At 40.9% G+C, this 16,627-nt stretch overlaps 1 protein-coding gene across 1 annotated transcript in view; it reads right to left on the bottom strand.

Annotated features, from left to right (window-relative positions):
- CNIH3 (cornichon family AMPA receptor auxiliary protein 3) overlaps nucleotides 1–16,627 on the bottom strand; it is a 140,704-nt gene that overhangs the window by 46,974 nt on the left and 77,103 nt on the right. The window contains exons 2-3 of the mRNA XM_049776613.1: nucleotides 14,043–14,111; nucleotides 9,579–9,626 (exon numbers count right to left, since the gene is read on the bottom strand). Of these exons, the coding sequence (XP_049632570.1) occupies nucleotides 9,579–9,626; nucleotides 14,043–14,111 (117 nt within the window). The remainder of the gene's footprint in view (nucleotides 1–9,578; nucleotides 9,627–14,042; nucleotides 14,112–16,627) is intronic.

Raw genomic sequence — 16,627 nt, 5'->3', positions numbered from 1 at the left:
CTTGTGCTAAGGTTCAAGTATATATACCCATAAATAGGGAGGAGGATGAAGAACCTCAAGGAAAACTGAAGATCTGTCTCAGGTCCATCAGAAGAGGAGGAAATATGGGGTCCCGGGTTCTGAACATGAGGATGCCATTTTTTAAAGGCCACAAGTCAGACTTCTGAGATTCTGAACAAGGAGGGTCATCATTTTGTAAGGAGCACATGCTCGAGCTTATTTCCATTAACACTGCTCCCAAGCTACCTGTCCATACAAGGTAGCCTATCAGGAAAGGATACAAGGGAGCAGTAGGAAGGTACCCTAGAATAACAATAGTCAATCATTTTAAAGATCATCAAAAAGCTAGAACATCCCTCTATCCCTCATTATATAATCCAATTCATGACCTTGGGCAGGGTTTGTCTCTTCCAATAGATAACCCTGACCAGGTCAGTTTGGAACTGTTCGTAAAAGTATTAAAGTTTTGTTCAACTTTAAAAAAATATATACATTCATATGTAATCCCATCCCAAATGCTATTCAGGACTCTCTCCTCTGGAGAAACCAATGCACGACTCTCGCCCCCTCCCCCTTATAATCTTTAAATTGACCTAGTTTACTTCACTATTTATTTCCTCTTGAAATTCTTTTCTGTGAGGTAAAGTGACAGGCCTGTAAAGAACCTGGGAAAAGGTTAGGACTGATTTTTCTTTTCTTGCAAAGCAATTCCTCACTCCAGCCTTATTTCCACAGTTCTCAGAAAAATTAGATGGTAGAATTAATTTCCCACATCATATGAATCAAGTGTGACTCAGAAAAAGTCTGACAATAGCTGGTGGAGCTGGTGGAATGCAAGTAACCAGGCTGCATAAATGCTCATAGCAGACTTTATCAGTCCTGACCCACACAAGCCCTTTCCCAAGTTACCTAGGTGGACAGAAAGGAAATTGGAGACCCTTCTCAAGACTTCCTTCTCCACACTTCATGTAAGTCGCCTGCAACAAGTTAGAGTTCAATTTGATTGTGAAATGCAAATTAGTGTAAGGAGGGGGTATTATAGTATATATAAATTTTGTTATATCTCATGAGCACTATGAAAACAAATAAATTAAGGACACTGATTTTCTCAATGGTTCCAATCAGGTTTTTTTTGTTTTGTTTTTTATTTAAACAACTTTATTACATACATGATTGTGTTTGGGTTTCAGTCATGTAAAGAACACCACCCACCACCAGTGCAACATTCCCATCACCAATGTCCCAAGTCTCCCTCCTCCCCATCTGACCCCCGCCTGTACTCTAGACAGGCTTTCTATTTCCCTCGTACATTCTCTTTATTAGGATAGTTCAAAACGTAGTTATTTCTCTAGCTAAACTCATCCCTGTTTGTGGTGAGCTTCATGAGGTGAGCTGGAACTTCCAGCTCTTTTCTCTTTTGTGTCTGAAAGTTATTATTGCAAGAATGTCTTTCATTTTTCTTAAAACCCATAGATGAGTGAGACAATTCTGCACCTTTCTCTCTCTCTGACTTATTTCACTCAGCATAATAGATTCCATGTACATCCATGTATAGGAAAATTTCATGACTTCATCTCTCCTGACAGCTGCATAATATTTCATTGTGTATATCTACCAGTTTCTTTAGCCATTCATCTGTTGAAGGGTATCTTGGCTTTTTCCAGAGTCTTGCTATGGTAAATAGTGTTGCAATGAATATAGGTGTAAGGAAGGGATTTTTGTATTGTATGTTTATATTCCTAGGGTATATTCCTAGGAGTGGTATAGCTGGGTTGTATGGGAGCTCGATTTCCAGTTTTTGGAGGAATCTCCATATTGCTTTCCATAAAGGTTGAACTAGACGGCATTCCTACCAGCGTGGATAAGAGTTCCTTTCTCTCCACATCCCTGCCAACACTGCTTGCTCTCATTCTTTGCTATGTGTGCCAATCTCTGGGTTTGAGGTGGTATCTCATAGTTGTTTTGATTTGCATCTCCCTGATGATTAGTGATGTGGAGCATTTTTTCATGTGTCTTTTGGCCATTTGTATATCTTCTTTGTCAAAATGTCTGTTCATGTCTTTTCCCCATTTTTTGATGGGATTAGATGTTTTTTCTTGTAAATTTCTGTCAGTGCCTTGTATATTTGGGAGATTAGCCCCTTGTCTGATGGGTATTGGGTGAATCGTTTCTCCCACTCAGTGGGGGGCTCTTGTATCCTGAGCGCTATTTCTTTTTAGGTGCAGAAGCTTCTCAGTTTAATATATTCCCATCTGTTAATCTCTGCTTTCACTTGCTTGGAGGGTGCAGTTTCCTCTTTGAAGATGCTTTTAGTCTCAATGTCCTGGGGTATTTTACCTACGTGTTGTTCTATGTATCTTATGGTTTCGGGTCTGATATTGAGGTCTTTCATCCATTTGGATTTAACCTTCATACATGATGTTAGCTGGGGGTCTAAGTTCAATTTTTTGCAAGTGGCTAGCCAGTTGTGCCAACACCACTTCTTGAAGAGGCTTTCTTTGCCCCATTTAGGATTTCTTGCTCCTTTATCCAAAATTAGGTGATTGTATGTCTGGGGAACATTCTCTGAGTATTCAAGCCTATTCCACTGATCTGAGGACCTGTCTTTATTCCAATACCATGCTGTTTTGATAACTATTGCTTTGTAGTACAGTTTAAAGTTGGGGAAAGTAATTCCTCCCATATTCTTTTTCCCAATGATTGCTTTAGCTATTCTAGGGTGTTTATTGTTCCAAATGAATTTAAAAAGTGCCTGATCCACTTCTTTGAAGAATGTCATGGGTATCTTTAGAGGGATCGCATTAAATCTGTACAATGCTTTGGGGAGTATTCCCATTTTGATGATGTTAATCCTGCCAATCCATGAGCAGGGTATGTGCTTCCATTTCCACGTGTCCTCTCTTATTTCTTGGAGCAGAGTTTTATAGTTTTCTTTGTATAGGTCCTTCACATTTTTAGTCAAGTTGATTCCAAGATATTTGAGTTTGTGTGGCACTATTGTGAATGAGGTTGTTTTCTTAATGTCCATTTCTTCCTTATTACTATTGGTGTATAGAAAGGCCATTGATTTTTGTGTGTTAAATTTGTAGCCTGCCACCTTGCTATATGAGTCTATTGTTTCTAGAAGCTTTTTGGTAGAGACTTTAGGGTTTTCTAGGTAGAGTATCATATCATCTGCAAACAACGGGAGCTTGACTTCTTCCTTTCCTATCTGGATTCCCTTGATATCCTTTTCTTGCCTAATTGCTATAGCAAGTATTTCCAGTGCTATGTTGAATAGGAGTCGTGAGAGAGGACAGCCTTGTCTTGTGCCAGAATTTAGAGGAAAGGCTTTTAGTTTTTCTCCATTGAGGATAATATTTGCCAATGGCTTGTGGTAGATGGCCTTAACTATATTGAGAAAGGTTCCTTCCATTCCCATCTTGCTGAGAGTTTTGATCAAGAATGGGTGTTGGACCTTATCAAATGCTTTCTCTGCGTCTATTGATATGATCATGTGATTTTTGTTTTTCTTGTTGATGTTGTGTATTATGTTGATAGATTTACGGATGTTAAACCATCCTTGCATTCCTGGGATTAAAACCTACTTGATTGTAGTGGATAATCTTCTTAATGAGGCACTGAATCCTATTTGCCAGGATTTTGTTGAGAATCTTTGCATCTGCTTTCATCAGCGATATTGGTCTGTAATTTTCTTTTTTCATAGCATCTCTATCTGGTTTAAGTATCAAGGTGATGTTGGCTTCATAAAAGCTATTTGGAAGTATTTCCCTTTGTTCAATTTCATGAAAGAGTCTTGCCAGGATTGGTAGTAGTTCCTCTTGGAAAGTTTGAAAGAATTCATTAGTGAATCCATCTGGGCCTGGGCTTTTGTTTTTGGGCAGACATTTGATTACCATTTTAATTTCATCAATAGTGATGGGGGTGTTCAGATATGCTAAATCCTCTTCCTTCAACCGTGGAAGATTATAAGAGTCCAAGAATTTATCCATTTCTTCCAGGTTCTCATTTTTAGTAGCTTAGAGTTTCTCAACATAGTTTCTGATTACCCTTTGAATCTCTGCCATATCAGTAGTGATCTCTTCTTTTTCATTCCTAATACGAGTTATCAAGTTTCTCTCTCTCTTTCTTTGTTAGTTTTGCCAGTGGTCTATCAATCTTGCTTATTTTTTCAAAGAACCAACTTCTGCTTTCGTTGATCTTTCGGATTGTTTTTTGGGTTTCCACTTTGTTGATTTCTGCTCTCAGCTTTGCTATTTCCTTCTGTCTCCCTGTTTTTGGGTCCTTTAGTTGAGCACGTTCTAGTTCTATGAGCTGCGTCATTAAGCTTCTCAGGTAAGCCCCTTCTTCCTTCCTGATATGTGCTTGCAAAGCTATAAATTTTCCTCTCAGTACTGCTTTTGCTGTGTCCCATAAGTTCTGATAGTTTGTGTCTTTATTATCATTTGTTTCCAGGAACCTTTTGATTTCCTCCTTGATTTCATCTCGGACCCACTGGTTATTCAGTATGAGGCTGTTTAACTTCCAGGTGTTAGAGTTTTTCTTCTGTGTCCCTTTGGAATTCACAAATAATTTCAGAGCCTTGTGGTCAGCGAAGGTAGCCTGCAATATTTCTATCCTCTTGAGATTATGGAGGTATGTTTTATGTGCCAGCATGTAGTCTATCCTGGAGAATGTCCCATGTATATTGGAGAAGAATATGTATCCAGGTTTCTGGGGATGGAGTGTCCTATATATATCCACTAGGCCTCTTTCTTCCATTTCTCTCCTCAGGTCTAGTATACTTTTGTTGGGTTTCAGTCTGGTTGACCTATACAGTGTTGACAAAGCCATGTTGAGGTCCCCCACAATTATTGTGTTGTTATTGATATTATTTTTCACATTTGTCAACAGTTGTATTAAATGTTTTGCTGGACCCTCATTCAGTGCATATATGTTTAGGAGAGTTATTTCTTCCTGCTCTACATACCCCTTGATTAATATAAAATGTCCATCTTTGTCCCTTACAATCTTTCTGAGTATAGAGTTTGTATTATCTGATATTAGTATGGCCACACCAGATTTTTTTTTGTTTGTTTTTGGGCCACACCCTGTGAGGCTCAGGGGTTACTCCTGGCTATGCGCTTAGAAGTTGCTCCTGGCTTCTTGGGGGACCATATGGGACGCCGGGGGATCGAACCGCCGTCCGTCCTAGGCTAGCGCAGGCAAGGCAGGCACCTTACCTCCAGCACCACCACCCGGCCCCCCACACCAGCTTTTTTATGGGTGTTGTTTGCTTGGATAATTTTTCTCCAGCCTTTTATTTTGAGTCTATGTTTCTTCTGACTATTCAGGTGTGTTTCTTGTAGGCAGCAGAAGGTTGGATTGAGTTTTTTGATCCATTTAGCCACTCTGTGTCTCTTAACTGGTGCATTTAGTCCATTGACATTGAGAGAAAGAATTGTCCTGGGATTTAATGCCATCTTTATATCAAAATTTGGTGTGTCTTTTGGTTAGTATTGTCTTAAATTATGTCTTTCAGTTTTTCTCTTAAGACTGGTTTTGAGTCTGTAAAGTTTCTGAGCTGTTTTTTGTCTGTGAAACCATGTATTCTTCTGTCAAACTGGAAAGTAAGTTTTGCTGGGTACAGTATTCTAGGTGAAGCATTCATTTCATTCAGTCTTGTCACAATATCCCACCACTGCTTTCTGGCCTTGAGTGTTTCTGGTGACAGGTCTGCTGTAAATCTCAAGGATTCTCCCTTAAATGTAATTTCTCTTTTTGATCATGCTGTTTTCAGAATTCTGTCTCTATCTGTGGGATTCGTAATTGTGACTAGGATGTGTCTTGGGGTATTTTTTCTGGGGTCTCTTTTGGTTGGTACTCTTTGAGCATGCAGGATTTGATCACATATATTCTTTAGCTCTGGAAGTTTCTCTTTAATGATGTTCTTGACTATTGATTCTTCCTGGAAATTTTCTTCCTGGGTCTCTGGGACTCCAATAATTTTTAAGTTGTTTCTGTTGAGCTTATCATAGACTTCTATTTTCATCTGTTCCCATTCTTTGACTAATTTTTCCATTGTCTGTTCATTTGCTTTTAGTTTTTTTTCCAATCTCTCCCGCTGTATGGAATTGTTATTTATCTCATCTTCCACAGCACCAAGTCTATTCTCAGCTTCTGATACCCTGTCCCAGAGCTTATCCATTTTGTCATTCACTTCGTTTACTGAGTTTTTCAGGCCTGTTAGTTGACATGTTATTTCAGTTTGGAGTTTTGTGATTTCTGTCTTCATATATTTTTGGTTCTTGTTAGTGTTTTGTTCAACTCAATCCATGGTTTCTTTGAATTCTTTGAGCATCTTCCATATTGCTTGTCTAAAGTCCTTATCTGAGAGGTTGATTAGTTGGTTGGTCATTATCTGGTCATCAGAATTGTCATCTTCATTCTCTATGTCTGATGCTGGCCTGCATTGTTTCCCCATTGTTACACTTGTATTGTGGATTTTTCTACGTGTTGTGGTGGTATTCATTGGCTAAATGATGTATGCAGCCACACTCCTCTGGCTCCACCCTTTCTGGGTGGGTAGACTTGCCTCCAAGGGCGGTGAGTCCTCCATAGATGAAGCCTCTCACAGGATCAAATCTGAGGCCTGAGCAGGCAGCAGAGAAGACAGTCAGGAGAGAAATGCTGGGCTTCAGTGATCCAGCACAGTTCTTAGTGTGATTTTTTCTTCTTGTTGTGATGGTGTTCTTTCCTTAGAAAGAGTGCACGGCCGTGTAGCGAAGCAGAGTGTCCATGCTCTTCTGGAGCCTCTTTTCGGCCCACTCCAAGAGTTTCATGCGACAGGACAGGAGACAGACACACACAGGCAGCTCTCACAATTTTTCACCTTCAATAAGGTTTTTGATGACCAGAAAATTAACCAGAAGTGACCAGATATGCCATTAAATTAACTTATTAATTTAGTGAATAAATATTTATTGAGTATCTTTTCCAGTCGTTATGCTCTGACATGAAGAGAACAAAGTTGTTCTTTCAGAATTTCATCTGAATGGGGTAGACGGACTCACTGCTCTAAGCGAATCTGTGAGAATACTCAGAGCTCAAAAATAAAGCAAAAGTGTCAGGATGGCAAGACTCTCATCAGGAATCATTAAGTCAGAAACATCCACCATTTAAAATCACCAACAGAAGAAATCAGTTTGACAGTGATGAAATGATCTTAGGTTCGCAGGGCATATAAACGCACTGATTTAAAAAAAAATAACAACAAAAAAGGAAAAATGTGTTCATAAGGAGAGGTGTGGAATGGGACAATTAACAAATCACAAGGAGATGACGCTATGGATATGTAGGACTTGCTTCTTCTTTAAGTCAATAAAGGGATGCTTACCAGCCCCCCACTTCCAGAAGCCAGAAACTGGAAAGGCTGTAAAGCATGTGATTAAGTGCAGTTAAAATACCTGAAGTCTTGGAGGACTAAAGCTAAAGTAGAGGGGGTAGGGCACTTGCCCTGCACAAGGCCAACCCAGATTCAAAACGTAGCACTTCATGTAATCCCCCAGCCCACTAGGAATGATCCTTGAGCACAGAACCAGGAGTAAGCTCTGAGCACCATGGTTATGGCCCAACACCTCTCTCTCTCTCTCTCTCTCTCTCTCTCTCTCTCTCTCTCTCTCTCTCTCTCTCTCTCTCTCTCTCTCTCTTTCTCTCTCTCTCTCTTTCTCACTCTCACTTACTCTCTCCCTCTGCCTCTCTCTCTTTCCCTCTCCCTCTGCCTCTCTCTCCCCTTCTCTCTTTCCCAGCCCTCAAAGAAAACACCTGAAGTCCTGAAGTCAGTGTTTCAGACACACTGCCATCCATCTTAAACTCTCCCTACTATTTCCCAGCATAAAGTATGATTGCAGTGAACTTAAAAGAGGAGTTGGTAAATGAAAAGGGCAAGAGACAAAAAACAAAAAGGTACTTGAGTAGTTTCGTGGAGAAAATGTCTCCTCCAACTGTTTATATAAACTTATGCAAACTAAATGCAAATTTTCAAATGGTAATGGGGATTCTTTCTTAGCCACAGTACTTTCATATTCTTGGCTTTGATCTTATAAAGGTCTGAGGCGATGAGGAACAAGACCTTGGAAGAAGCAGTCATGGGTCATTGCCTACTAGCTGGCCAGAGTAAATGGTTCAGAAATACCAAATTATAAACAAAGGTAAGATGCAACAGACATAGATTATCACCTTGCTAGAAAACTCAAGATGGTGTTTTCAAGATGCAGAAAAAGAAAACTAGAAATTTAAAAGACCAACCTTTGATTTGTCTCCATTCTCTGCACCGCATGGAACAAATCAGAGCTAACTAGACTACAAAAGTCACAACTGGAGCAAATTATTGCTGCTACACAATACTATCTGCAAAAAATGATTTACAGATTCATGAACTACCCAAGTAGACTTCAAGCACTTTCTGTTAAGCTAATCCTGAGCTAATTTAAACTAATTCCACTTGCCCAGAATTTCTTCTAATTGTTATTATCTCTGCCTTTGTATTCCGGTGACCTTCGGCTACTGCTTGTTCAACACTATTTTATATGTTGATTTAAAGATGTGATGGGGTATTAAAGTGGAGATACTTTGGCTAGCAGCCTCAGGTATGATGAGAGATGAGTGAATATTTAGTGCCCATCCACATAGACTTGTGACAAGTAGGATTCTAAGGTCACCAAAATTCCCATCTATGGATGAATGCTTCCTACATAATCCCTTTGCCTTCAAATAGGAGACAACCTGATGATTCACCTAATTAGGTGACTATGAATCCATTGAAGGGGAGATTGTGTTGGGTGAGCCTGATATAAATAAAAGAACTTTTAAAAGAGAAACCTCTTTTTCACTCTTTTGTAGAAAAGGCACCCCATTTTCTGACTGGAGAATGGCAGACTTGCTTTCTCTGGTCCTCTAGTTAAGTTTCAGAGTTGTGCTAAATACCAAGCTTGCTAAATACCATGCATATGCACACTTAAGTATGCAAGTGAGGGCTGCCTGAATGTTTCTCAGCAGCTGCAATCTACTGCCTGTTCATCCTGAGTATCTCTCTGAATGCCAGTCTGCCCCTTTAGTAACACCAACCCATCCCACCACTCTGACACTCTCAATGATGCTGTCTATCAAACTGCAAAACTGAATGGCAGACTGACACCTCAAAGAAACTCTGCCTCTGGATACAAACCTGCTCTGAGTTGGGGTTGGGGGGGGCATTTCTGAGCCCAGAACAAAGGCTAAGAGGCAAGATCAGCTGTAAATGCCATCCATCATCATGCAAAGATAAAGAATCTCTAAACCTCACTAGAGGGCACTTGCAAATATTCTGTGCTGGCCTGACACTTTGATTGATGCCCACCCTTTTAATTAGCCCCTCTTGTGTCTGGAGGTTCCCCAGAGCTGATGATGGCTTCCCCCACTGTCCCTTCCAACTGCCATTTCTTCATGAGTATACAGGCCTGGAGACCCGCCAAGATAATGAACTGGTGAGTGAGCACCAAGACCACAGAGAAATGTTGGCAAGTGATGTCACCAGCTCAGCACAGGGCTCATGCACTGACCTTCCGCAACAGGAAACAGATGCGTTCGATGTTCCTCAGTCGTTCTCTCTGTCAGGACAGGGAGAAAGAGAGGAGAAAAGTCAGACATACTGCAGAAAGAGCTTGCAAAGACAACACACTCAATCCTGACCCTCCATCTCATCTGCCCCTAGATCTCACCTTCCCACCCTCTGGCTCATAATAGCAAAAGCTTCTGAATAACTTATACCAACTTGTCTTGTTCATTTGCTCCTTTTTATTGCTTTTTAGCTTGTTTTTCATTATATTTGAGGCCAAACTCAGTGATCCTCAGGGCTTTCTCCTGGCTCTGTACACTGTGCTGAAGGATCACAGAATGAAGCTGGGGGGATTTACAGGGTGCTGGGCATCAAATCTGAAAGGCTGTGAGCACCCTATTCAGACCCTAATCACTTACTCTTAACAGAACTGTCCACAAAAATAGCATGGATGCAGCTTCCCTCTGTGCTTGACAAAGATTTCTGTGCCTTTTCTTTGTTCCTGTGGGTAAAGCTTCTCTGTCTTTGAGTCCACCAGAACACTTCCCATTGGGGTCATGAAAGCAGGTGCTCTATTTGTTCAAAGGAGTGTTCTCCCTGTCCGGGTGTCTTTGTCTCAAATGAATGAGTGAGTGTTCTCAGACTCATCCAAACCTAAGAGCCATGTCAGAGTGTGCCTCCCAGCTGGGATACAAAGCTCTGAGATTGGGCAGGTGACAAGAAAGCTGCTTCTCTTTTCCTGCAATGACTTATCTGAGTGCAGCTGGGGCACCTCCCAAGCTTCATTACTCAGGCAATCGGCTGCTGTGGATGAGATGGTAATGAGATCCCTCCCAGAGCTGGGGAAGACAGGCAGCGGGATGCTTCAATTTCCCTAATTGCATTGTCAGTACACTGATTCCTGTGCATCCTTTATGCAGAGGAAAAGAGCCCACATCAGGCCAAATTAGTGTCCAGGTGGCTAGAGAAACAGAACGCCAGCCTCCAAGGCACATGTACATATATACAGGCACATATTGGGAGCTGGCCATCAAGCTGCCTAAATGAAGCATAAGAGACAAAAAAAAAAAAAAAAAAAAGAGGTGACAAGCATGAAAGAGATAGTGCAGTGCATACACAAGCCCCTTCTCAAGCAAGCTTCTATAGGACAACTGTCTTGTTGCTTTAAAGTAGGATAGCGGGGCTAAGGTGTTTGCTTTATACCTGGGCAGCCCTGTTCAATAGTCAGTACCACATATGATCTCCTAAGCACTGCCAGGGGCCACTTCTGAAAACAGAAACAGGAATAGCCCCTGAGTGCTCAGAAGACTAGTCACAAACTCTCACAAAATCAGAAAATGATTAGTAAAATGTTGGCTGTCCAGATGGAAAAGGAAAGAAGGGCATTATCAACAGGAGAAATACAGGTAAAAACAGACATTCCTCTTCCTCTTCACCTCCTGGAAAGCAGGGCATCCACTCAGAGTTGCTCTCAGTATTTGAAGCTTGAGAAGATCTTAAATCCAGTGGCCTCATGCATTGAGAAATGCATCAGATGAGCAGCAGTGATTCACAAAGCCTTCCAGGGCAGTTACCAGCCAGGGAAGTAGCTTTTTCAATCACCAGATTCTTAAATGCTGCTTCATGGCCTCTATTATAGACATTCAAAGAACTTGAAAATGAATCAAATTATCCAAAACCTAGGAAAATAATGTTCTAAAAAGTGGATTCACAACTCTTCCATATAGCAGTTTTGCAGATTTTTTTTTAAAACCTAGGACAGAATTCATCTTTCCCTAGAAGCTTTCATTTAGCCACAAAATATCTGGCTCCTTCCATCTTTCACTACATAGAAATGTAGCTTTAATAATAGGAGTAAAGGTTTGAGGTCTAGCTTCTATGCTAGCCAATCTTCCCCTGCCCCACTTTAATATTCATTCTTTCTTTTTTCATCAAGTCATTCCTGAGCACCTGCTGTGTGTAGGGGCTGTTCTTGCCCAGATCAGCTGCCACTGTTGCTCTAATTTCCTTTGTGCTGTCTGAACTTAGGAATTTGCCATGGCGAAATGGAACTGGTCACAGGCAAATGTCTCATCAGTCACCTGCAGCCCAGTGTTGAATGTATGTAATGGACTGGAGCAGCAGGAGAAATTCCAACATCATTTGGGACCCTACAGGGAGATTCTGGTCTTCACATTGAGCTGTGTACTGGGCTTAGTCCAAACAACTAGGCGAAAGAAAATGAGAAGCTTGGCTCCATTGGCACCCAAAACAGAAGTGCTCTCTTGAAGCAGGGCCATGCCGAGCACCTGGTGTGCCTTTGGTGGTAACTACAAAAATGTCTAGAACAAAATGAGACCTTAAAGGGGCGGTTGTAGCAATAGTACAGTGTAGCAGTAGTACAGTGAATAAAGTACTTGCCTTGCCCTATCCTAAACTCCTAGCATGAGTTTGATCCCATATAAGTCCCCTGAGCTCACCAGGTGCAATCTCTAAGCACAGAGACCTGAGTAAGCCCTGAGTACCACTAAATGTGCCACCCAAAATACAAAAAAAAAAAAAAAAAAGAAAGAAAGAAAACTTTGGGGGCACCTCTTCAGGCCTAATGGAGTCAAGTTATCATCATTGTGTGGCAAGGCTGACGGAAACAAAATGGTTTTCAATAACATTTACCCTGCAGCTGAGTATAAGACTCCAAACTAACTTAAGAATGCTTTCAATATGCAAGGAAATTCTTCTTCACATGGTCGACTTTGAATGGATTCTGGCTCTCTCATAGCGCCAGAGAGTGCTGTGGCAGAGGAATGAAAAAACTCAAGCATCAGAAAGTCAAGTCTCTTGGAGACAACACAGAGTAGGTGGTGGGAAGTGGGGTTGTGTCTGGGTTTAGGCAAAGTTGAGTTCCAAGCCTCACCTCACCTCTCGCAACTCTGAGTCCTGGGATTAGAGTCTGTAAATTAGGTAAACAGTGCCTGTCTGGCAGGCTTGTGAGAATCATAGATGCTAAATATACAAAGTTCTTAGCTTTCAGTGTTAAAAAAAAAGAAAGGAAATAAAGGAAAAGAAATAACCAACTGTAATTCAAAACTCCAAAAATAAGCATCTCCAGAAGGGATGTGGAAGTTGCTGCCACCAAAAAGGTGACAGAGACTTTATCAACACATGAGCTCGTGGACAGGGGATCTGCATTTGAGAACATGAGCCCCCCCTTCCAAGTTATTGAAGAATGAGACCATAAGCTTTCCAGGGCTGCCTCAAAACACACCAGTATAGCCTACATTCTTCATCCAATTTCTGTCTGAAACCAATCAAATAAAATTACAAGAGAGGGGAAAGGATACAGTATAGATGTGAGAGGGCATGAATGTCTAGCATGTGCCTGACCTGGGTTTGATTCTGGGCACTAAAAGATTCCCTAAGCATTATGGAGTGCAGTCCTGTAGGCCTCAGCACTGCGAGGATGGCCCAAGTATCCCTGGAACTGCAGAACCAGAAAAAAAAAACATCACATCCTTAAATCTTTGCACTGATGAACAATCCTGATTTTCTTAGAAACCTGGTGATGTCCTAGGCCACCTGAGTATTGCTTAGAAGGCTTCCATAAATAAATAAATAAATAAATAAATAAATAAATAAATAAATAAATAAATAAATAACATAAAAACACCAGTCCACACAGATCTTAGCACTGAAACTACAGCCAGGAAGCTAAACACCATGCCAAGACACTTGTCTGGAAACAATACTTAAATGACCTGCAGGAACTGCCTTCTTGGAGGCCAGAGCTGGTCTGGAGTAAGTTGGACTAAGGCCTGGCTCACACCCCTGGCTCAAAACCAAGCTCTAGACTGGTTGCATGAATTCTAAGCCAACACACAGGAGAGAAAGGCAGTCTCTCTTTCACCTGCATCCAAGTTACTTTCTACACCAAGGCCAAGGCTGGTGGTACAGCATATGCAGGCTCCTGGGCAAATGGGAATAAAAAAAAAAAACAACCAATGGGTGCCTAGCTAGCTAGTCTTTCCCATAAGTGCCTGAATCTGAACAATCAGCAGCAAAAAGTTCCAGGAAAGAAGCCAGCGGTCTTCTAAAGAAGTAAAGAGTGATGAACAAGTGATGAACAGGATGATAAAGCGTAATGAATGAGGGGAGCTTTGTCCTCTAATGATGCCAAGCAAGGACAGACACAAAGGCAGCTCTCACAGGAACTTCACTTGCTCAATAGTACAGGGCTTGGAGGATTCAGCAGCACAAGACACTCTGCTCCCCCAGGGACCTGAGATACTCATCTGACTTATAAGACAAATGGAGACCTCAAAAAACTTTGGAAACAACAGTTCTACAAGGCTGCTCAATGAACTGGACCACTCTCAGGGATACAGTCAGGACTCAGTGTGTACTTCCCCTTCTCACAATTATAGCCCCTATTGCATAGGCCTGGGTGGCCAAGGATGACACCATCTTGCTCTCCCCAGCAGGCTCAACTTACCGCATGAACAGGATTGCACTGGTCTATGGGGCTCTTGAAATCCGTTCTTAATTCATCAAAGGCAATGATCTGGGGAAGAAAACAGAATTTCAACATGAGTGCAAAAGGGAATCGATATGCTGTAGCTAAAGTTTTTGATAGATTTGCTATAAAATCATGGAAGCATGGAAAGAGGACAGATGACACAAGTTTGGTCAAGAGGTGACTGCTGTCCAAGGTGGTAATTAGCAATTGAGGACTGACTGCACTGTATCCATTTCAATGTATGTTAACAGCGCTCTTTCCAATTTATGTGATAAAAAGAGACACTTACTCACTACTGGTGGGGGTGTCCGGTTCAGCTTCAATAAAATATTGAATGGGGATTTATCCTAAAATTCAAACTAGAGCTTCCAAATAAACAAGTCATTCTATTTTTAAACATCTATCCCTAGATCACAGAAACATTAATTGGAAAAGATTTGCACATACCTATGCTCACTGCAGTATACTACTTACAATAACCAAAAATGGAAACAACTCAAATGCCAAACAACATTTGAATGGCTCAAGACTGGTATAAATCAACAATAGAAAATCGCTCAGTTATAAAATAAAGATAAACGTATGCCTTTTGCTACATCTTGGATGGAACTAGATGGTGTCGTTTAAGTGAAATAAATCAGAGGGAGAAAGACACATGTCAGATGATCTCACCCCTATGTGGTATGGAGAGAACAAAGCAAGAAAATGGACAGTATTCAAAGAAAATAGATTCTTGGACTTCGACGACAGAACTAAGCTTACCAAGTGTTGGGGTAAAGAGGACTTGAGGGGAGTGGAAGAGGTCAACTAAAAGTGACATCAGGACAATTTGGTGGTGGATGAGTTGTAGTAATTTTGTACACCAAAGCATAAACATAAACACAATTGTAACCATGTTACTTCAATAGCAATAAAAATTTTAATTCTCTCAAATTAAGTCATTTAAATCTCCTATGCTTTGCAAAGAAAACAAAAATGTTACTGTGGAGAGCACAGGTTGGAGTTTTCTATAAAGCACAAAAATTTGTTTCAATTTAGAACTTTCTGTTTCTCTTGTGCCTGGAAGGGTTGTTTTGTTTTGTTTTGTTTATTTTGGCAGTTAGGCTGATTGGAATGTAAATGGACAGATGTCAAGCAAAAAGAGAGAAAAATCCACAGTTGACAACCATAAGAATACTTCAAGCTCAGCTGTCCACAGACTTGATGTTCAGTGGTTAGTGATTGCTTCTGAACTTGGCCCCAAGATTTGAGTCTGAAAGTTTATACTACACAGATATTCAGAACTCTCTGGGAAATAATGGTCTCTCCATTTGCCTAGAGAGGGAAACATGTTGAAGGTGACCTACAGTTATGGAATGAGGTATGGCAGAGAGACAGAAAGAACAAACTAAAAAGGAAACTTCCACATCTGGCTACTGTGAACTCAAAAGGGGGACTTGACAGAACAAGATGAGTTTAGGTCAATGGCATGTCCTCTCTTGGAGGGCGGAGGCCTTATATACTCTTGGTTATGTCTTCCTACAAGCTGTGCATAACCAGACATAGCCAGACATAGTCAGCTCCCCAACAAAGTCACTGCTCCATGGACCTTGAACCTTCAGCAAAATTAATCTGTTTTGCTTGTTTGTTTTGGGACCATACTTGGCAGTGCTCAGGGATTACTCCTAGTGGTATGCAGGACATTTTATGTGGTATGAAGGATCAAATCTGAGGTCAACAGTTCAGAAGGCAAACACCTGCCCCACAGTACTGTCTCCCATGCTCCAATCATCAGCAAAATTGCTTAAGCAATGAAACTGGTATACCATCCACAAGAGGGAGAATTAAATTCCAAGCAAGGGAAAACACCTTCTACTCCCTCTATAAAGCTATGATTTTAAAGGAGTTATATGTCATCCAGATTTCAAAATCCCGGTAGATTTAGGGGAAAATTCTAGTATGACTTACTACAGGTGCTTATTGCTACCTCTTAGTAAACATTGTCTTTCTGTATTTCTATGCCTTTCCAAGGCTTCCAAACACACTCTGGGCCAGGGTCAGCAAACCACTATCTACCGGTCCAATCTAATTGGCTGTCTATCTGTGTATAACCTCCAAGCCAAGAATGGATTTCACACTTAATTCTATTGTGTGATAAATAAATATCATATTATGTTCACATTTCAGTTTCCATGAAGTTGCTGAATATAAATTTGGTGTGTAGAATGTATATATACAATAGGCAGTACTCAAAGGTCACTTCTCTCATTGTTTGGTCCAACATAGATTGGTGGTTCTTGGGGATCAACAGGGCTATACCCTATACTATCTCTTTGGCCCCACATTTGTTCTTTTGTGTAGTCTGGTCTAAACTGTCCCACTACAGAGATGGAATTGAGTCACTGCAGCAGAGACCACTTAGCCTGAAAAAAACCCAGAGTGATTATCTTGCCCTAGATAGAAAAATTGCCAACCTCTGGTCTATTCTTATAGTTACCCTCTAGAGCAGCACTGTCCAATATAGTAGCCACATTTTATTATTTAAATTTCATTAGCTAAAATTAAAATTTTAAATTTAGTAA

The sequence above is a fragment of the Suncus etruscus genome, chromosome 7 (genome assembly GCF_024139225.1).
Source record: "Suncus etruscus isolate mSunEtr1 chromosome 7, mSunEtr1.pri.cur, whole genome shotgun sequence".
Lineage (NCBI taxonomy): Eukaryota > Metazoa > Chordata > Mammalia > Eulipotyphla > Soricidae > Suncus > Suncus etruscus.
The sequence above is the reverse complement of the archived record's forward strand: the minus strand, read 5'-3'. Positions and strand labels throughout refer to the sequence as shown.